This window comes from Mus musculus, chromosome 2, assembly GCF_000001635.26.
Source record: "Mus musculus strain C57BL/6J chromosome 2, GRCm38.p6 C57BL/6J".
Taxonomy (NCBI): Eukaryota; Metazoa; Chordata; class Mammalia; order Rodentia; family Muridae; genus Mus; species Mus musculus.
Window position 1 is genome coordinate 118270810 of NC_000068.7, and position 22605 is coordinate 118293414.

Consider the following 22605-nt stretch of genomic DNA (forward strand, 5'->3'; position numbering starts at 1 on the left):
ACTGATTTCTGAAGCTAATTAGTATTATTTAGGTTAAATTTACCATAACAAAATAGTAGTGTCCCAAAAGAATAGTAATAAGCTCAAAAGGAGGCATTTTTCTTCTTGGTCACCCAGAAGACACAAGGGGGAATGCAGTTTATAATGGCCCATCACTGCCTTGTTTGTATGGCAAAACAAAAGGAACAGGCTGAGTGGATGGTTGCCTGCAGAAGCCCTTGACTCCACCCAACAGCCACAATCTCCTCATGTCTTCAGTTTCCTTTAGTGAAGCATCAGTGTCTTCTTTGGTTTAGTCTGATGGTGCACTCCAAAATTCAGAAGTTTTTGAACATTAAATTTTTTATTTTTATCAAAATGATACATGTAGATGGATTTTCTTTATAACTTTTCTAAAAAGCTTTAAAACACAACAAACGAGTCCCAGAGATGAGGACCTGCCTTCATGCGAGCTGTGCCCTCTGGCACTTCATATATTGCCACATGTTGCAGGAAATATTAAAAAAAAAAGAACCGTCATGTCCTTCACTTGTGCCTCTGTCCCAGTGGCCTGGCCGGCCAGACACTGGCGGGAATGGCCGACCTGTCTTTAACTTGTGGAGACTTTGATTCATAACTCGACAATGTTTTCACCCAGCTTATTAAATTCCTACTGGCGGGTCGCTACCATGCCAACCCCGTGCTTCAAATCCCCCACGGTCTTTGTGGTGCACATCAGGCAAACCCACGCTTTGCCGCCATACCTTCCTCTCTTGGACCCAGATGAGTCACCACGTGAAGGAAAACACAACACAAACCTAGTTCAGAAACAACGGTAACTCAATCACTGGGTGCAGCAACTAAAATCCTAATCTTGTAAGCCTTATTAAATCTAAATCCTCCGGTGAAGAATCATGACAGATCTGCCACTGAAACCAGGAGACTCTGGGCCTCATCTTGTCCTCACGCTATTCCCGTCCCAAAGGACCTCACTCTCTCCTGAGGCCTCTCTTCCTCTGTCGAACCCGGAAGTCCCTCCTACTCGCCCAGTGATTGGCTCCTTTATTCATTAGGGGATTGGTTCACAAGAACAGCATTAGGCCCATCCACAACAGCCACAGATCTAAATAATATGCGTGTTCTATCCTTTGCGTCATCTGGGGCTGCCTCCTGTCACGGCAGATGTCTACCACTGTGAACTCTTCCTGCTTCTCCTTCATTTTCTCGGTAGCATGCTGTCCTTGGTTAACTCAGTAACTGGTGTTTACACTGACCTGCTCATGGGAACATCATTCACCCCCCGAGAGTTAGTCCATATTCCCCTCTCACCTCTCATTTGCCCTGGACTTCACAATCGCCTATTGCTTGCTTTGCTTGGATCTCTTGTACCCATTGCTGAGTCTTCCTGTGTCTCTCAAATGCCTTCATGTACAGCTCACTAGCAAGGATTCTGTAAGTTTTTTTAAATTATTAATTTGTTGAGATTTTCATACAATATATTTTGATCATATTAACACACACACACACAGTCTTCTCCCTCTTCCCGGGTCCACGCCCACCTCCCCAACCCCTCCCAACCTAATGGCTTCATCTTTTTATTTGGAGAGGTTTTGTTTTGTTTTGTTCTAATAAACCATTGAGTCAAGTTTGTGCTGCCCATACACTCTGAGGCCATCCTCTAGGAAGAATTACACTCTTGTTTGTGGAGTTGGGGTAATATGCATGTGTGTGTGGTATAGGCATTTAAGTGTATACATGTTCATACACATACATGTGCAGCTATAAAAGGAAGCAGGGTCCTCTCAACTGTTCACCTTACTCCCTCAGAGTAGGATCTTTCACAGAATCTTGAGCTAGGCTGGTGGCCAACAAAGACCAACAACAATCCTGTAGGTTAGATGCACTTGTGTAGCCTCACCTGAGTTTTTACACGGATGTCAAGATCTAAGCTCAGGTCCTCATGCCTTCTCAGCAAGTGCTATTCCTATATGTCCACCTCAGCCATCTTCCTAAAGAAGTCTAGTTTCCTTCATCTGGGCAGCATGATTTGTGGACCTAATACAAATACATCCTGCCTGTAAGCTTATATATTTCAGAACCTACTTTAATAAGGGTTCTTAGATGTTTTAGCCTCCCTTCTGGCCCACCACCCACCAGAGGTAGTGGAAAGAAAAGGTTAATAGGGCAAAGGACAATGTGGACCTGTTTAGAAATTGTTCTTTGGGGTGATTTCAATCTTCGTTGTCAGGATAGCAGCAGTTCGGTTTACATGAATCAGCAGCGTTAGTTTGATTCACTTGCAAACACCACTCACAAATCAGCAATGGCAGTTCGATCCTGAAGACATTCCAAGGCTCTGACAATTGACACAAATCTTTAGAATCAGCAAGAAGCCACTGGAGCACCACCAAAACTTTCATGGTGGATTTTTCTCTACAAACTCATAATAAACAATGTTCAGTGAAGAAGGCAAGGTGAACCAATGCCAGAGTGTCTTCTACTGTCTGTTGGGTTATATTTATGCCCTTTCCAAACACTATGTGTTCTCTCAATTGTGTGCTTTAGCAAAACATCACATGCCCTTTTCCCAGGCAGCTTCCAGAAAAACACCATGAGTCTGTTCTCACCAAAACATCCTCTGGGTGTCTGCTTCAGCAAAAACATCCTCTCATAAGATAGTTTCCAGAAAAAAAAAACATCATATGATACAACTGAGTCTCCAAAGAAACCAAAAATTTTCACTTGAACTGCCTGCTTTCCTTGCCTTCTTTTTGCCTGGGTTTTGTTATTGTTTGTCTTGCCTGTTTTGTTTTGTTCATTTGTTTGCTTGCTTGCTTGGTAGGTTTTGCTTTTGCTTTTTGTGGTTCTAGGCACTGAATGGGAAGCCTCATGCATCCTAAGCACATGTTCTACTTTTATTAGATTATAATGGCAACGCCATGACAGAACAAAGGACCACAAGGTGAGAATCACATTAACATAAATGTGATGCCTTTACCATGTTGGACCTTCACAAGGTGATTAAGCCACAAGATATGGCTCCTCCCTTCTGAATGGAGCTACTCCATTCAGAAAAAAAGAGATGTCATGGACCTAATGGGCTTGCTTCTCTACTTTCATTATGCAAGTACATCCCAGACCTCCAGAGAATACAGTAAGAGGCCAATCTTGGAAGCACAGAAGTGCCCTCCTCCACAGAGTAGAACCTACTGACACCTCCATCTTAAACTCCCAGAGTCCAAAACCGAGAAACACATTTGTTCTTCATAAGTCATCTGGTCTGTGGAATCCTGTCATAGGAGCACAAGTGGACTGAGACATGTCTCAAATCATATCATTCCATCATAGACTGGTGACCTCAGTGCTTTTTGCACTGTCTGCCACCCTAGGGTCCCCTTCTTAGGATACGAGGGTTAACTACTGCTCTCATCAGTGACATAGACCTTCTGTCTAACCCCTAGTTGCTTCCTCTCCTCCCCCTTCCCTCCTCCTACTCCTCCTCTTCCTCCTTCCTCTCCTCCTCTTATAGGACAATGTTCTCTGGTGTCTTTTAGAAAGAATTCATGAGAGGCAAATTTTCTGAGAATTGATTATTTGTAAATATTTTTATTCTACCTTTACATTTGAAATCTGGCTGGGTAGAGAAATCTGGGTTGGAAATTTTTGTGTTCATTCTAGCACTTCCTTCTGTAGAGGCTTTTTTATTGATTGATTGCAATGAATAGAAACAGAAATAAAGTTGGGATCATTAAGTTCTGATCAATACAGCTGGAGAAATAATTATTGTTCATGCCAGTTATGTACCTCAGGAACCATGTCATTACACACACACACACACACACACACACACACACGGCTTGAGAACTTACACAGTCTCTACTGAAATGCAAACAAGAGTTGGGGTGGGGGGAGGCCAGAAGGATATAGAGTCCCACCTTCCGTGCCATTAGCCCTGGCCAAAGTCCTTATAGGAATTCTTAAGAACCAGCAACTGCACCCCTAAACAGCAGATCTTCCACCAGAAAGGTTTCACCACTGCCCCATAGGCTACTACTTCTTATGTATTTATTCATTCACTTATCATTAATTCATTTTAAATTGACAGTAAGAGGCTCTTGAATGCTGAGAACATGGAATAGCTGTGGAGGTTTCCATAAAGCCATGCCAGAGATGAGATTCATATTTATGAAAGGCCCCAGGACTTTATTATCCTGATTAACTAACTGATGCCCTCGCCACAAGTGAGGGAAAACACTGGCTGGAACCTAAAGCAGAGAGAATGTTTTAGCCCCCAATACTTCGTACCTGGGGACCCAGAGATCCTTTATACGTATTCTAAAAGCTTTCCACACAAAGGCCTTTGAAGCTGCCCTGGGAGCTCGTACTGATCACAATGACTAATTCATTCACACATACACGCTCCTCTTATTTACCATGATGCACTTCTCTTTGGGCCACAGAACTCTAATGGAGCACATCGGTTGTGGCATAAACCCAGTAAAATTTTGTAACTATGCTGAGCGAAGGGAATCACTTTGTCACAGTGTTAGTGACATTATACCTTGGTAGATACTTTCAGTCTGAAAGCATTAGTTAATGGCTGCCAGGGAGGGAGATGTCCTTTTTCAAAAGCCAGCAGTGTAACCACTGGTACGTTGCCATGCTCCAGAAAATAGCCCCCAACCCATGTTCATGCAGAAAACTCTAATTAAACTCAGTGGGTCAGAAAAATAAACAAAAAGACATGAAAGTAGCGCAGAGGCTAGTTGGGAGGAAAGTGGTTGTTAGCAGGAGTTGGGGGATAAGAAAGAATGACATGGTATGAATATGATCCCAGTGCACTATATATATTATGAAAATTTCAAAACCCTTAAAATGCAGTTAAAAAATATGAAGTTACTAATCCAACTAACATAAACTCTTTCCCCCTAGAACATACCAGGTCTGTGGTGCCCCCCTGATCCCTGGATACAGTTGGGCCACAAGCTGAACATCACAGAGTCAGGGCACAGAGTTAGGGCAACGAGGGGCTCTTCTCTCCTGTCCCACCAATCAGGCTTGATTGCCAATGTCAGCAGAAATGTAGTGCTACGGGTGATGGACTTGAGCCTCCTTTTCTGTAGATAGGCCACTCTGGGTTTGTACGTGACACCTGACTCCCTCTGTATGTTCCGTTCTCCTTCTGTGTCACCGGCATCATAATTTATGTGCATTTGTTTTCCGATATGGCTTCTGGATCGTCCAAAGTAACGCTGTGGATTCCGGTTCCTCTCCCTGGGGAGTTAAACGGTGCTCCGTGTAGGCACTGTCCAGAGTATCAGCATTGTGATTATCATTGTCAGAACAACTTGGGAAAACACCAGTTAATGTAGTTCTGTGATTCTAAAGAAATCCCCTGATCTCTTTTTAAAAACACACTAAGGACCTGTCTTGCTTTAGCTGTACTCTGGCCAGACCCTGTCGAGGCACACCGTTTAACCCTTATGCATGTTCATGAATTTCTCTCATAGGCTTTGGATTTTACTGAACACACAGTTTGAGATAAAGTTTTGTGCAGGTAGAAAATTGGGGGACTAGGGGAATCCTTCAGAGTATAAATGAGGCTGGAAAAATCAAGATAAAAAGAGTAAGAGCCAATCTAGGGATGCATTGATTAGGCAACAAAGTGACAACATGCATTTAATTCTATCTAGCCTTCTAAGACCTGGACGGGTGTCTCCTGTGATTGTCAAGCAGAAGGGCAGGGAGCAAGGGTATTTTCACTGATTTCCATGTCCCGAGGGTAAATATTATCCCCAGAAGGAATAACTTCTCCCACGGCAGAAAGCAGAGAAAGTGAACCTTAGCTGCATTCAGGGAAGAGAGTGGATGAGCCCAACGAGGGCTGGCTGTAGACACAATTCAATCTGATCAGAGATGACATCACAACAATAAAGCCTGTCACAGTTATCATTTCATGTCACAGAAAGGAAACTGAGGCACGTGGCAGTCTCCTCACCTGTCCAAGTCTAGAATCCTACAGACTGGAAAGTTGATGAGGTTTCATGCCACCACTGCCATGGAGCCATTGGGCAATTTGCATAGCCCACCCCCTTCCCTCCAGCACAACTCAGAATCCATCTTTGTGACATTCATTCAGATGTGGCATTTGCTCCTGGGGAATTAATTTCCATTCATTCAACAACAACAAGCATAGGCAAATGCTTCTATGGTGCTGTGATTGCATTCTTGGGAGACAAACGGCTGTCTTATATTTGAGGCCATGTTTAAGGAGACGTTCAAGGAGGAAGAGCAGCCCAAGCAATCATTCGAGCTCAGAAACAGCTTTGTAATTTTTATTAAAATGTTATTCTTCAAAGAGTATAGAAATACACTCGGTGACAGCCTGTTAGGCGTCAGCCTTCTCTTTCAAGCTTACATGAGAATTTGGTGAACGAAACTCTGTTGTTGAGAATGTACTAAAGTCATACATACACATGTCAGGACGGTGACAGCAACACAGGTTTATTTCACAGGTTCTTCTCAGGTACATACAATATTCTGACAGATTGTTTTTTCCCCTTAGTAAAAGCTGTATCAATTAAGAAGGCTTTGAAAGATGAGCTTGAAGGGCCACAGCATTAACACAGAGTCAGGACCAAGGGCTACAGATGGCATGTACACGGGGCCCGGAGGGCCACAGAGCCTCAAGAGGGGTGCAGTGCCCTGTCTCTATGGCAAGCAAACAAGTCTGTGAGGTGGTGCACAGAAAGGAAGGTGCTCCCTCTTCAAGGAGAAGATTTTGAGGTTCACAAGACATAACACAACAGAAGGAAAGAAAAGGAGTCTCCCCACACATGGACTGAACTTCTGCCTAGGGGAGATGGGCCAGCATGACTAAACAGGCTGCTAGGACCACTGCCTTTGAGATGTAGAGGTTTGCCAGTAAGGAACACCCATCCATTCAAGCCAGCCGGCTGGCTCCACTAAGTACCACGAACAAGAACAAAGCACCCTAAAGAAGAGCAGAGCTGCAGACTTGACGTATGAGGGGAGGGTTTGGTTGGAATTAGGCCTGGTACATCAGTCCCAGAGTGGCTCACACGTGAGAACCAGGACATTGGGCTGCTGAAAGAACACGTTCTCCCATCCACCATGGCTCAGACTGAACCTTCACTGGGAAGTAGGGGGTGAGGTGCTAAATCAGGGTGGGTATTGCTTTAGCATTTTGCAATCATTATTTCTCCTTGCTCTGCTCACCTTCTCTGGGGACCAGAATCATTGAACATATTGAAAATGAGACTGTCAGGCGGGCCCATTCTATAGGTCAGACTAACAAGTCCTGGGGCAGAATCACTTGTGCTAATAAAGGAAGTTTACCTTAAAGGTGTCAAAGGACCCAGTGCATGTCACCTACATTTCTTCAGCACCTTTTAACTCCAAACATTTGCCAACTATGACGTTTTACTTTGTGCCTATACGTCACTCAATATATCCCACTATACTGACTCTAGTCTTTTGTTCTAGATCACGTCAAAGAAAGAAAAGCTATGCATCGTGGGCATTTCTCAACCTGCCTTCACTGCCACAAAGCTTCTCTCCTTGTTGCTGATCAAGTGCAGTTTAAACGGACATACAGCGAAGGAAGGGTTGGCAGTGGTTTCCTGGCAGCAGTGGTGACTGGTGACAGAAGGGACATTTGTGGGAGGCCTTGGTGATACCAACAGGATGGAAAGATAATCAAGGACAAAAAGGCTCCCTCCGATACTGCCCTGTCTGCCACAAGGTAGGACCAGTCATCCCCCCTTTATGACCCAGAAATCCGGATGAGGGGTATCGGCAAACAGGATCCAGGTGGTTGCAAAATCTAGCGAACAGCATTGGACACCATGGCTCTGTCTTCTCAGTACAGATATCTTTCTGTTTGTTATTCTTATTTAGCTATCCAAATATGTTTCTTAAGTGGGCATGCGGGCAAGGCCTTTAATCCCAGCTCTCAGAAGGCAGAGGCAAGTGGATCTCTGAGTTCAAAGCCAGCCCGGTCTATATGGTGGGGCTATATAGAGAGATCCAGTCTCAAAAAAAATAAAATAAAATAAAAAATAAATAAAACCAAATCAGCTTCCTCTTTGTGGCCAATGATGCCCATAATTATCCTGGGCCTCTCAGAGTGCCTACTCCCTTTGAGTTCTCTGTTGTACACAGGGAAAGGAGGAATCTCCCAGAAAAAAATGTTCCGATCTGCCCAGTTTACACTGAATGTGACGAAGGACACAGACCACTAAGATAGATAATATATACTCCCTCAATAAAGAGGACATTGGATTTATGTAGACTTCCCTTTCACTCAGAAGCATCTGCCCCATAGAGGAGTTGTCGCCCCACGGTGGCTTGCAGCCAGAGTGAGGGGGGAACAGGACTACACAAGCTCCCTGTGGCTTCCGGGCCCTCACAGGCCTTGCTAGGAGTCTACCTTTGGAAAAATGCTCACTTTATTGTTTCTGCTCATCTTCCGTTCCACCCTGTTCACTCTGGGCACCTTTGTCTGGATCAGCTCTTCTGGGGTATTGCCCAGTGGGGGAAGCAGCCTCTTCTTGCTATTTCGGGTCTCAGAGAGCCACTGAGGGGGTAACTCAAAAGGCCCAAAGCCAAACTGCAGGGAATACTTATCAGGAAATATCCCAGATTCCATGGGAGCTACTGGGGACACCCGAGGTTCAGAGTCCACTGTGCCTGGAGGTGGCACAGACGGTGCAAGCTGTGGTGGCTCCTGCTCGCCCTCTGGGCAGGAAGTGAGCACCTCCTTTGCCTGGAAATCGGCTGAGCCGAGATACTTGGCCTCACTTTCTTCCTCATCCTCCGAGGGCTTAAAGATCTGTTGCTGCCCAATGTGGAACATCTCCAAGAGCTGGCTACCAGAGCGCATGCTGGGCTCAAGGCTGGGCTCAGCCACCCCACTCCCTGTACTAACCACATTGCGGCGACTGTACCGGTGGTGCAACTGCACCAGGGTCCCCACCAAGCACTTGCGTACCGATTTGTTCACAGTTAAGAAGAGCACAGGGTTGGCCAACAGAGAGACTTTGGGCAGCCAAATGGCCGTGAGAAGCAAGAAGACAGAGGTGTTAGGTACATTGAGCACAGTCTGGTAGACAACCAGGGTGGCATAGGGTACACTGCAGAGAATGAAAACTGTCACCATGGAGAGCAGGGTGGCATGTAGCTCTGCCTCTCGCTGGGAAGCATAGGGGATAGAGATGGTGTTCTGTGGGGTCCTCAGTGCAGCAATTATGACTTTCTTCTTCTGGCTGGCACTCAGGGCCCTCCGGATCAGGATGAGAAAGAGAAATACCACAGCCACGGGCACAATGACTGTGGTGACATTGTAGATCAGAACATACACCAGGTGGCCCAAGGAGTTGCTCCAGACTTCCGTGCAGGTGGACATAGCATAGATGTCAGCGACATTGGTCACAGCAAACACAGGGACACTGGCCACCACTGCATGAGCCCAGATGTACATCACTAGCTCCCGAGACTTGGCATCAGATATTTTTCTCTCCAGAGGATAAAGGACTGAATAGTACCTGCATGACATAAATGCAAAATTCATTTCACAGGGGAAAAAATACTCTTGAAATTAGGGGAACCTAAACTAGCATAGGTAGACAAGATGAAACAAGAACTGAGTCAGATGGAATCATTCAAAAGAGTCAGGTAGTCAGACCTTATGTTTTGAGGACTCTGGGGTACAATGAGGAGGGCAATAAACCGAAAAGCTTTGTGAAGACGCAGAGAAAAGCACTGTCTCTATGTAGCAATTAAGACTCTATCAGGAAAATAAGCAAATAAATTCATTTCATAGCTAGCCTTAGAATTATCGCCACCAGGACTAAGATCTCCTGTGCCCTCAACATAAAGTATAGATCATTAAACCCCCCCCCCAACACACACACACACACACACACACACACACACACAAAGGATATCTAGTTTTCAATGTAATGGTAAGGAGTAACTTGTAAAATTTCTATACTGCGAAGCCTCTGAGAAACTTAAAAGCCACTGTTGCAACAAATTTATCTACATACATATCAAAAGCAGACTCACCCCCAGTCGGTACACTAAAGGCTGTTAGCCTCTAAGGCTGCCCACAGCAGAAGATACCCAGATGAATGATGGCTCTCCATCAAATACAGCCAATCACATGGTGTTTACCCAGTAGCCAGTTATCACAACTCTAAGAGCAACCAGCAGGTCTGAAAGGCCCACATCATTAATTAGTTGTTAAAATAATATAGGGTTTCCCTCCTTCCAAGCTATAATGTAATCATTCTGTAAGTAGCAAGGGAAAATTCCAAATGGACCTTGGTTTCATGTCATCAATGACCTTGGAGGATTGAGTAGTTTCATAGCCATCACCTAGGGGCTGCCACCAGTTACCAGAGGTATGGTGAGATGTTTCTTACTAGCTCTGCTGGCAGCCAACACTGGAGTTGATCTCCCTACCCTGATGGCAGCCCCTCACTCATGGGGACAGATGACAATGAACCACAACAGATGCTGTGGGCATGCTTGTGCCAGACCGAGTTACAAACTTGAAAAGTTGAAGAGTTACAAACATCTCTGCACTCCATGAGGAGTAGGTAAGGCTACCTGGGGAACGATCAGAGAAAGTGGCACTGTTGTGGAATCTAAAGGTGGACAGATATAGAATGTTCTGAGACACAGACGTAATCCATGGCGGTATGCACAGGCAATGGGTGATCACAGGAGGGTGGGACAATGTGAAGAGGGGTCTACTAATTTAGGCTCCCGGGGAAGATAAGAAAAGATTGTGCATGAACAATGCATGTTCTTAAAATACCTTGGCTCTGAGTACAGATCAACGTTTCTAATCACAACTTTACACACATCCGATGAGACCACTCTCACACGTGAAAACGAGCCTAAGGAGTGTCCTGGCTCTGGTTGTCATCTGCTTAAACACGATCATTTACCCATCCTGTTACACACTGGGAAATGAACTGTAAGATGTGCACACAGCTCATCAGAAATAATGCTCTTAATGTGCACATCTCTAAGAAGTGGATGTGGGACGAGTAGGAGGGCCTCCTAATTAACTCCCCCCCTTAGTGTCAAGAAGCAAATGGATGCAAGGAAGAGAAAAAGATCCCTTTTCCCTCTTCAAGTGCACCCCACTGATGTCTGCAAGAAGCTTATCAGCCTGGATTTCATATTAAAGCATTTGCTTACTTGTTTGAATGAGTAATGGTTTTTAAAATGCAACGGTTTATCAGCCAGGAGGAAAACAGGGATTTTTTTTTTATTGTTTTTATATTTCCCTGTCTAAGATCAAGGGCGAACACAAAACAAACTATTTTGCTGATCTCGTATAACAACAATAATATGATCCATATTACACAATTCATTCTCATTGAGTCCTATTCTTTAGGAGTTTTCCACGTTGGTCTGGGGAGAGGGTTCAGTGGTTATAAACTGAGTTCTTTCCAAGGTTCTGAGCTCAGTTCTCGGAACTCACATAGCAGCTTACAACTGATCCTGTTCCAAGGGACCTCATGCCTTCTTCTGACCTCTGCAGGCACCAGACATATACACACAAAACACATACACACATGCTGACAAAATACACATACACATAAAGTAAAAATTTTAAATCTTAAAAAAAAAAGAAAACAACAACTTTCAGCATTCATAGCAACCAAAAAGTAGAAAACACATAACCACCAATTGGTAAATGAATAACCAAACTATGGTGGGTCCAAAATGGACTTTTATGTGCCCATAAAAAACTAATGGGATGCTGATACACGCTCTGGCATGCTAAGTGAAAGAGGCTAGAAACAAAAGACCTTGGGTTCTGTGATTCCTCTTACATGAACTGCCACACAAAGGCAGACAGAGCTGGGAAGCAGATTCGGGGCTGCCTGAGGTATGGCAATGGGAATGGTGGATATGGGAGCAAGAACCAACCAGCATGAGGCTTCTTGGGAAAGTTACAGAAATTCTGACACTAGACTGTAGTGCAGGCACAATTCGGAGAAGGAACTAAAGTTCATTGACTTGAATCTTAAGATAGGTGATTTTTATAACATGTAATCTATATGTCAAAGCTATTTTTAAAAACTTGCTGAAAAAAAAAAAAAGAGTTAATGAGTAAAAGTGAAGACCTAGCCCTTCGCTAACACCAGGTGTGGTGATGTGCATCTTTTATCCCAGCTAAAAGAAAGGCTAAAGCAGGGTCACTTTAGCCTAGGAATTTGAAGTTATGCTAGACAACACAGAAAGACACCACCTTTAAAAAGCAAAACAAAAAAGGGACTCCACTGGGGCAGAAGGGAATTGCAGAAGGACGCCTGCCATGAAATGACCCAACGGAAATTAAAGCATCACAACAGCGTCAGAAGGTAAACTGAGGCAAGTGCCCTCAGCCCAAGTCAGGAGACACAGCGGTAACTAAGGCATTTGATCCATTTACAGACATCCACTGAAGCTGATGGAAGGGAAAAGTGCCAATAGGGCTGCATGAAACCCCAGAACTAATTCCTCCAGAAGAATTTTAGGTCCTCCCTTAAATAACCACTGAATCATTCCCCTTTTCTCCCAGAAACACTTTCATCCTGCATCAAAGAGCCCTAATTGCAAAGTTATCAACCAGGCAAGCAAGCCACTTCAGATTGCAGTGCAAATACCAATCCCAACCAGGCTGGAACAGCACCAGGGTCCAGTAGCATCCCAGTGTATAAGCCAACTCATCCTTTTAAGACTCTGTTTTGGACACACGTTCTCTTTCTGATGGTCATAAGCAAACTAAAAAAGAAACCAGTATATGGCGTATTAACTACTTGTCATTCACATGATGACACTCATCTTTCAATACATTTAAAAGAACAAAATCTCAGCGCTGGAGAGATGGCTAAGCATTTGTTTAAGGGCACTTGCTGCTCATTTGGAGAACCTAAGTTTAGTTCATAGCACCCACACCCACACTCCTGTAACTCTTAACTCCAGGAGATGAAAATCTAACTAACACCCTCTTCACACACACACACACACACACACACACACACACACACACACACACACACACGGCTAAAAGTTAAATAAATTCAGTTACCTGTCCAGGGCAATAGCAGGAAAACTGAGGACAGTCACAGAGCAGAACACCTTGTGTAGGAATTTGAGCACCTTGCAGAAGAGCATCGTATAGATCCACCAGCAACAGTGAGGGCTGCTGCTCAGGATGATGTCGAAGGGCACACAGACCACACTGGCACAAATCCCGGAGCAGGCCAGGTTTTTAATGAACCTGTTGGTGACAGATTTGAACACTGTTGTGCGGCAAGTTGACCATAACACCATGAAGTTTCCTGGCCAGATATGTAAACAAAAGAAAAAAAGTAAAAGTGAATTAAGGATTTAAATAAAGAGGAAAGATGACAAAAAAAGGAAGGAAAGAAACACAGGTTAAATATATTAAAATGTTAAGAGTTTACTTCAGGCTATTCAAGGATATAGTGTCAATTTATGCAAAATTATTAGAGCACATATATACCAAAAATCCAAGAAATTGCATTGCTACTTGGTTATTTGATTTCAGGCAAAAGATACTGTGCAATGATGTAGCAGTCTTATGGTCAGTATTAGAAAAAGTCAGTCAGGTCTCAGGCAGTCTAATTTTTTTTCTTTTAAGGCGAGGTCTCCTATAGCCCATGGTGACCTTGAACTTCTGACCTTTCTGAGTATGTTCACCACATCCAGTTTACAAAGTGTGTAATCAAACCCAGGACTTTGTGTATGCACTAACTGATGGCTCCGACCATCAGGCAGTCTACTCTTCTCAAACTAGCTAATGATTTCTGCGTTGTAGAACAATCCAGAAGCAGCACAGTGAGAGCCACACTTTTTAGCTTTTTTTTTTCTTTTTTACAATTTTCTAGTATCTCACAGAGGGAAGCAAGTGAATTTAAATGATGTCTTTCATCTGACCCAATTAATCCTAAACACTGTGATTTATTTAACCCAATTAATCCCAAATATATGATTCAACACATCATTACTGATAAATTATTGATAAAACATTTTTATATTCTTGGTTTTGTGCTGTCTTTAGAATCCAATGTGGTTTGTTTGTTTGGTTTTGGTTGGTTGGTTGGTTTTGCTCTTACATTTCCAGACTCTCTCAGTTGGAATGGTCACATTTAAAGTGCTGAGTGGCCACGAGCAGTTAATTAGTGTGCTTTCTGTTGCAGTCATAAACACCATGACCGAAAACAACTTGGGGAGAAAAGCTCGTATTTGGCTCACATTCCACCACAGTGTATCATCTAGGAAACCAGGGCAAGAGATAAAGCAGGAACCTGGTGTCAAAAACTGAAGCAGACGGTGGAGGAGTGATGCTTACCAGCTTTCTCTCCAGCCTCAAGTAAAACTACCTTCACGTCCCCAGGCCTAGCTGCCCATTGCTGGCACTGCCCCTGTGAGCTGGGCCCTCCCACATCAATCATTAGTTAAGAAAATGCCCTACAGAGTTGATCCAGGCCAACCTGATGTTAGTATTTTCTCAATTAAAATTTCATTTCTCAGATCACCCTTGTTTGTGTCAAGTTGACAAAACAAACAAAACACAACAAAAAAACCACCAGTACCTATAACTAGTGACCCACATGGGGGACACTGAGATTCTAGATTTTGCATAACAATGACCTCATCAACCACCTCTCTTTGATGTTTCTCCTCCCATGGCTTCCACAGCCTACCTTCTCCAACTTTGTTCCTACTCTCCCACTTCCTTCAGCTTCTGATTGGTCTTTTCCGGGGACTCACTGCTGCTACAGCCTCTTCCTAGTTAGACCACCTTTCCCTGTGACTTCCCATCAAAATGCTGATGACCCCAGATTCATGGCCCAAAGGAGCCTTTTCCTCTCTCCAGACTCCTGTTTCCAGCCCGATTCCTTATCGCTCTCCCACTGTGTCATCCTCCAGGGCCTGGTGTTTGCCTGTCTGACCCCACACCTTTCCTCCTCTGGTTTGCAGAACATCAGCTCTCTAGCTGCTCTTGAGCTACACCAAGATTAACACTAACCACACATGTCTTTGTGTAGCATTTCTAGATTGCCTGGAATGTTCTTCATAAGTTTGGTTCCTTTTAATCCAGGTTTTAGTTTAAATACTGTCTCCTCCAAAAGGCCTTCTCTGACGATCTCTCTGTTTCAAACACATGCATTTCTTCCTCCACTTACATTACAATACTTTACTGTGCCTTTACAGTACATTCCTAACTATTATTAGCCATTTGTTTCTCTCTCATTGGGGAAAACATATGTAACCCTTGTTCAGTTACAAGTCCTTACATAGCTCATTATTAGGAAGAGTAGCCATCTTATAAATAATTGTTAAATAAATGAATTTATCAAAATACATGGGCAGACAGCAATCAAAAGTCCCTGCAGTGCAGCTATCCATTTTGGGAGTATGTATGTCGTCATCAGAGTTTCCAAAGAAAACTCTAAGTCAGAATGACATACTGCAAGGAGGCCTGTTTGGGATGAAGAGCTGCAGCTGCAGAGATGCCCCAGCACAGTGGGCTCTAAACTCAACCCTCAGACTCCTACACATGGAACCTGAAGGCCGTGAAGCTGGCCAGGGCCCATCAGCCTGTGGTACCCTTCAGTATCACACAGCCTATCCTTCCTTGGTCCATTCTGTAACTAGGGCATCCCGCTTAGGACACTGCTTGCTCTTGTGCATCTGCCCAAAGGATGCTGCTAGTAAGCCAATCTGACAGCAGAGCCACACGCTATGGGAAGGACATGGTACTAAGCCTGCTATCCAGGGCACAGGCTATCCAGAGCTCCAGGCAGAGTCACTCCAAGGAGCTGCCTTTGTCCTTGAATATGTACAGAACTTACTGCCAAGGTCTTCTCAAACTCAATGTTCTGTGATCTTCTAGACAATGTAGAAAAACCAACTGATACATCTAGACATGTGGGCCAGCTGTTTCCAGGAATTCTCTAAAGCACTCTGCATTAGTTTGGTGATAGTGACTCAAGAAAACATCAACAGTGATCACACACACACACACACACACACACACACACACACACACGGACTCCCACTTATTCAGGATAAGAGTTGTTTATACTGATGCCACCAGTCACCATGGTGATAAGCTGAACAATAATGATTTATGAGAATCCTCCTGATTTGGAAGCCTTTCGTCACTGGTACACAGATTTGAGTCTAACCAAAGCATCTTTCTTTACATAGTGTTACAGGCAAGACTTAAAAATATGCTCAGGATCTATTAATGTAATAGTCCACTGGAAGATATTGTCTATGAAGAGATGTACACATTGCGGTATATTTGATTTTCACTGCTAGAAGAGTCTTTATCCCTTAAAGAACTTCTCACAAATAAATTATTCCCTTTGTGAGAATCAAAATCCTGAGGATTTTCATGTTGTTTTTTGAATGTGTGTGTGTGTGTGTGTGTGTGTGTGTGTGTGTGTGTGTGTGTGTGCATTTGCATGCACACCTGTGTTGGGTTGGGTTGCCATGGTGCATATGTGGTGGTCAGCCACCATTATGAAACTTCTGGCCATCAGACTATGGTCTCCAAGCTTAAAGTAGCACTCCAAGGTAAAGGTCGCACCTTTACCAGCTGAGTCACTTTGCACTGGTCCCACAGTCTGTATATTTGAAACAACATATATTTTGGATTTTCAATCCATAATTTTAACCCTGTCACCCATGTTTAAGTCTCCTCTTGTAGCACCATGAGGCTGCTAGGCACCTCAGCACTTGGATCCATCCATTCCAAAGTTGTTTGAGTCAGATCTGTAGTCAAGTCCCAAACGACCACTAGCAACAGACTCACCAGCCTTCACCCATGCTCCTGGGCTGGACTGCTCTTTCCACCCTGGGAAGCATTTCCACTGAGTCCACAGCAGGAAGCCAGCACATTCCCACTGTAGGTCCCATGGCAGGCTCAGGGGGTGCCCATTATAGGACTCTGACTCACTGAGTCCAACACCAGCTTCCTGGATGAGGAAGCCCTGACAATGACTACCTCTGAGGGATGCTGGCAAAAGCATCTAGTGCTTAACTGCTGAGTCAAGTGTGTAAGAAATGCCTGGCAAGGCTTCCAAATCAGAGGAGTGCCCATACGTCATTACGTTCAGCTTATCACCATGGTGACAGTGGCATCAGTATAAGCAACTCTTATCCTGAATAAGTGGGAACGTGCGTGTGCATGTGTGTGTGTGTGTGTGTGTAAACACTTGTGATGTTTTCTTACTGAGTAACCATATGTCATCAAGTCTCCAGCCCCAAGCCCATAGTTCATAAACCTACATGACCATTGGGATCACCACGAAACTTCTAAAGTACAGAGTCCCTACATCTAACCCTACTACATCAGAACTTTAGAGAGCATAGGAATCTTCAGTTTCATGTGCACAGCAGGAAATTTGGATGGAGTAACCACACCTAGCTTCACCAAACCCAGCAGCTCAGGAATACTACACTCAGGATTCCTTAAATAGAAAGAAAAACACCTCCCCCCTCAAAACACACACACACACACACACACACACACACACACACACACACACACACACCATAAAGGCACACACAGAAATCTCAGAGAATCTGAAAACAAGCATCCATGGAGCCTGGAGGAAAGCCTTCTCCATCAAGAATCAGGGTGGAGCTTGACCCCACTTCAGTGTGGGCAGAGCTCCAGCCACGGGGCAGCTCTTCCTTTGGGAATACCATCACCAGACCCAGTTTTAATTTTTTATAACTGACCTTCTTTGATACTTTTTAATCTCTCCCAACAGACCCACTGGGCAACCAGAAAATGAGAATATTTTAATTAGCTTTAATAGATATATTCCTAGCACCCCCATTTCATGGTGTGGCCTTAAGTATATTGGAACTATCGACTTTGTTTTAGAAAGAAGAGAAGAAGTTGGGGTGAGGGAGTTGCTCACTAAAAGCTGTACAGGGGAGGAGTACACTTGGTGGAATTATAGAGAACGAGATCTGAATGGCTTGCTTCCCGGAGGCTTGCTTGCCAGGGTGCCATCTGGTTGCTGCAGCCTGGGAGCCCTCAGGCTTGCTCTAGTTACTTCTAGTCTGGGACTTCAGGTTTTTCCTGTTTCCCAATGAAATGCCTTTGAGTGATTACCAAGATGATGTAGAACCAATTCTTAAAATGCAGACAATGAGCCGGGCGTGGTGGCGCACGCCTTTAATCCCAGCACTCGGGAGGCAGAGGCAGGCGAATTTCTGAGTTCGAGGCCAGCCTGGTCTACAAAATGAGTTCCAGGACAGCCAGGGCTATAAAGAGAAACCCTGTCTCGTAAAACCAAAAAAAAAAAAAAAATGCAGACAATGTATAAAAATATAAAGGACAAAGGTTGAAGAGATGACTCAGCTGCTAAGAATGCTTACTGCTCTTCCAGAGATGGGTTCCCAGAAACCATGAGCAGCGCTCACAACTGCCTGTGACTCCAGCTCTTGGGGGTACTCGTTTTCTGGCCTGACTATATGGGTACCTACACACTAGTAGCCTGAATGTGTACGCGTGCATACACACACACACACACACACACACACACACACACACACACACACAAATATTTTTTTAAGCCTACAAAAGGGTAATAAGTAAAAGCACCCAGTGATTACCTATTGAAAACTTTAGGGATGCTTTTCACAAATAGGGATTTTTGTCTGTGCCAGTGGTAGCAAACTATGCATACTGCACAAGATCTAGTCATTATGTGGACTATGTTTCTGTAACAATAAGTAAAAGTAGATACATATCATCATCTTGACAGCTAAGTAAAGCAATAGTGCTTGTCTAATTATATCCCAATTAATTTATTTACTGTATATCAATGGACTTGTTTAAGCTCTTTCTAACAGTCCATTATTATACAAAGCTGGATAGAAAACCAAACTGCATATTTATTGATGAGAAATTCCTATGAGCATTTCTCTGTATATGTGAGTATATATATATATATATATATATATATATATATATATATATATATATACCTCTCTCCCATCACTTTCTCCTAAACACTGGGACTGGGGGAGTGTACCGCCTTGCCCAGCTTTTTACATGGACGCTTGAGATCAAAACTCATGTCCTCATGCTTCTGACTGAGCTGCATCCAAGGCCATTTTTGTTTTGAGGAGGGGTCTCACCAAGTTGCCCAGGAAAGCCTTGAACCTGGCTCTGGAGCTCAGACAGACCTTGAATTTGTGATCTTCCTGCTTCAGCCAGCCAAGCACCTGTGATTGAAGCCTATTCCAGGCCTGGCTTCAGCCTCTTTTACTCCTGCACTGCTACCTTCCTATTTATTCTCCTGGGCCAGTATTGGATGTGCATCAGATCTCATCCACTGCATGTGTCATTTATGTCTTCAACAATTACCCTCTTCTACAAACTGGGAGAGAATTCTCAGATAGCCCTCCATTTTATTGAGTCCTAATTCATCAGAGGTAGTCAAATCCAACTTTGAAAAGTGTATTTGTGGTGGTTTGAATATGCTTGGCCCATGGGAGTGGCTCTATTAGGAGGTGTGGCCTTGTTGGAGGAAAATATCACTGTGTAAGCGGGCTTTGATGTCTCTGAGCACTCAAGCTCTGCCAGTGAAGAAGACGAGTCTCTCTCCTGGCTGCTTTCTGGATCAAGATGTAGAACTCTCAGTTCCTTCTCCAGCACCATGCCAACCTGGATGCTGTCTTGCTTCTCACCAGCCCCAATTAAATGTTTTCCTTTATAAGAGTTGTCTGGGTCATGGTGTCTCTTCACAGCAATGGAAAGTCTAACTAAGACAGTATTTCAACAAAGTCATGCAACCTATTCTGTATTCCAACATCGTTAGTTTTGTGGGCTTCCTTCCTTTCTATAATCCAATCATCTTTATGCACTTGTAGTTTCTTTCAAGTTAGTCTACTGTTTCTGGAAATGCTAATTTTCCCATTTGCTGGGCCTACTGGTTCTCCTTTACAGTTTGTTCAAATAGCCTTTTAAAATATTTTACTTATATTTATATTTATTTTATCAATATATTTCATAAGTATATTAAAATTGTAAAATAAAATTATACATAAGTATATAATATATAAAATAAATACATAAATAATTAAAATATATGTATTACAAATAATATAAACAAATATACAAATAACAATATATAAGTGTGTAATAATAAATATGTAATATTTTTATTTTATTTTATTTTATTTTATTTTATGTTTATGAATGTTTTCCATGCATTTGTGTCTGTGCACCAAATGCATGCTATATCAATGGAGGCCAGAAGAGGGCACTGACTGCTCTGGAACTGGGAGTCAGAGAGTTGTGAGCTACCTGATGTGGATGCTGGGAACCAAACTCAGGTCCTCTGGAAAAGCAATAAGCTCTCTTAATCACAAAGATGTTAAGCCATCTCAACATCTCCTGGGGCAGGGAGGGGTAGAGGAGAGGATAAAATGTCATTTGGCCAAAAATATATTACAAATAATAAAGCAACTATAAGGATATCTATTTTGAGGGGTTTTCTTAACTTTAAAAACAGCATTACCCATAATCTTCCCATAGGTAGCAAGAAGTTCTCTAATTTCTCACAAGCTAAGCAACCAAGAATTTTAATGATAAAAAGACCCACTATTCATTCTTTTTAATCCTATCACTAGGAAGTCAAGAACATCCCTAAGGACACGTTTCCATTTTCTTTCAGTATAACTCTATGTGGGTTCTTTATGATACTGGAGTTTCTTCTTCAAGTTGGTTATTCACTTATTAAAAATACATAAATAAGCAAACACATTCTGCCAGAGGACAAAAAGGATGAGCCTGAGTGCAGTCCATTTAAAAGTGTAGAGGGGCAAAGGTGACGTGACTGGTTTTACTAAAAGCATTCAATAATCCCTATTGCCACCAGTGAAAAATAAATAAATGACTCCAAACTTGCCAGTTCTGCATGATATCTTTTCTTTAAGATATACCTGGCTGCCCTATGCTTATTACCCAGAGTGCAACAAAATGATCCTAGAACCTGTCTTGGTCCTTCCTACTGCTGTAGCAGACCACTGAGGCAAGAGAGCTGGTTAGCAAACGAAGGGCACATGAGAAAGGAACACCCACCCCACACTGATGCTGCTGTCGCCACTGCCACTACCACCACCACCATCACCACTACCACCTCCACCACCATCACCGTAAATAAGGTCGTTAAGAAGGCTACAGATGAGCTGTACTGCCTGTCCTGAGACTCACCATAAACGAGGTAGTTAAAAAGCTCATGAACTCTGTCTTAAGTTCAACCTCTACAAGAGGAAGAATTTATTTGTTCAATGCATTTGTCTTTAATGGCACTGCCATCTTCACTGAAAGCTTGCACAGGGTACCTAAAGTAAGGTCTCTGTGTCAGGACAGATTTCTGTGGCTGAATATAGCCACACATTCTCTCCCTACCATCTGTCTCCCAAGGCCATTTCAAAGCCCCCAAATCACACAAGCAGCTACTCTGGAGCCACTTGAGTGCATCCCTCTCCTAATGCTCACACTTCTCTCTGGGCAAGAGCATCTTATCTTTCTGTTTAATCAATAAACTCACTCTCTGAGTGGTCCTGAAATTCTTCTTTCTTCATGACAAAGTAAGGCTGTAAGGGGTGAGTAGCAGTTTGATGGTGACTATACCACAGACTAAGCTATTCAGAAAAGAAATAAGTAACCAAACCCAATTAAATTTGGGCTTGAGATGGTTCGGTGGATAAAAAAACTTGCTGCCCAAGCCTGATTATCTCAGTTGGATCGTGGAATTCCCATAGTAGAAGGAGAGAAGTGACTCCTGAAAGATGTCCTTTGAGTTCCACATATCCACTATGTGTGCACGTAAACACACATGCACACACACACACACACACACACACACACTAAAAAAAAACCTTAAGCAAAAACGCTTCTTATTGAAAAGTATGGAAAATGAAGGATCAGGGCACATGTCAGTTATCTGACCAGGGATGCTGTTTCCAAGATGGCTGCCTGTGGTGTGTGCTCTGGAGGCAATAGATCTAGGAGGGCAAGTGAGCCAATAACCATGTGAACCTCTTTTATGAGAGCTGTGGTCCCAATGTCCTCGTGACCTAATCTTTAGAAGCCCCACTTTTAATATCATCATATCAACTGCTATGCCTTAAACACCAACGTTTTAAAGGGGGACACATTGAAACCAGAGCAAAATTCAAGTGCATATTTTTCTCTGAACCCTTCTGCTTGACCCAAACCCTTACAGGGAACTCTCACTCACCAGAAAGGGAGACTGATCAAAAAGGAACAGTGAAGGAAAGACAAGACAGGAGGGAAGAACTTCGTTGGTGTACGGCAACAAATGACCCCTAAGGAAAATTAGAAAGACGCTGCTGAGCTGGGTCAACCTCAGGGCGGTGGGGAGGAGATAGAACATCAAACGCAGCAGCTAAGCTTTTCAAAGTTCATATCACCAAAGGAGGCTAGAGGATTCTATCTGGTCTTTTACAAAACCTTTCCCTCTTTATAATCTATTTAGATAAATCTCTCAGCTACCCAGAAGGCCAATG

The 22605-nt window shown here is 43.4% G+C and overlaps 1 protein-coding gene across 3 annotated transcripts in view; it reads right to left on the bottom strand.

Moving 5' to 3' along the window:
- Positions 1-6286: 6286 nt before the first annotated feature.
- The window catches only part of Gpr176 (G protein-coupled receptor 176), a 97454-nt gene continuing 81135 nt past the window's right edge, over positions 6287-22605 (bottom strand). The window contains exons 2-3 of one of the 3 annotated variants that reach the window (XM_030251820.1): positions 13097-13288; positions 6287-9545 (exon numbers count right to left, since the gene is read on the bottom strand). In XM_030251820.1, the coding sequence (XP_030107680.1) occupies positions 8420-9545; positions 13097-13182 (1212 nt within the window). In that variant the 5' untranslated portion in view covers positions 13183-13288 and the 3' untranslated portion in view covers positions 6287-8419. Of the gene's footprint in view, positions 9546-13096; positions 13350-22605 lie in introns of all 3 variants that reach the window. The other 2 variants (XM_011239648.2, NM_201367.3) reach the window with 2 other exon arrangements.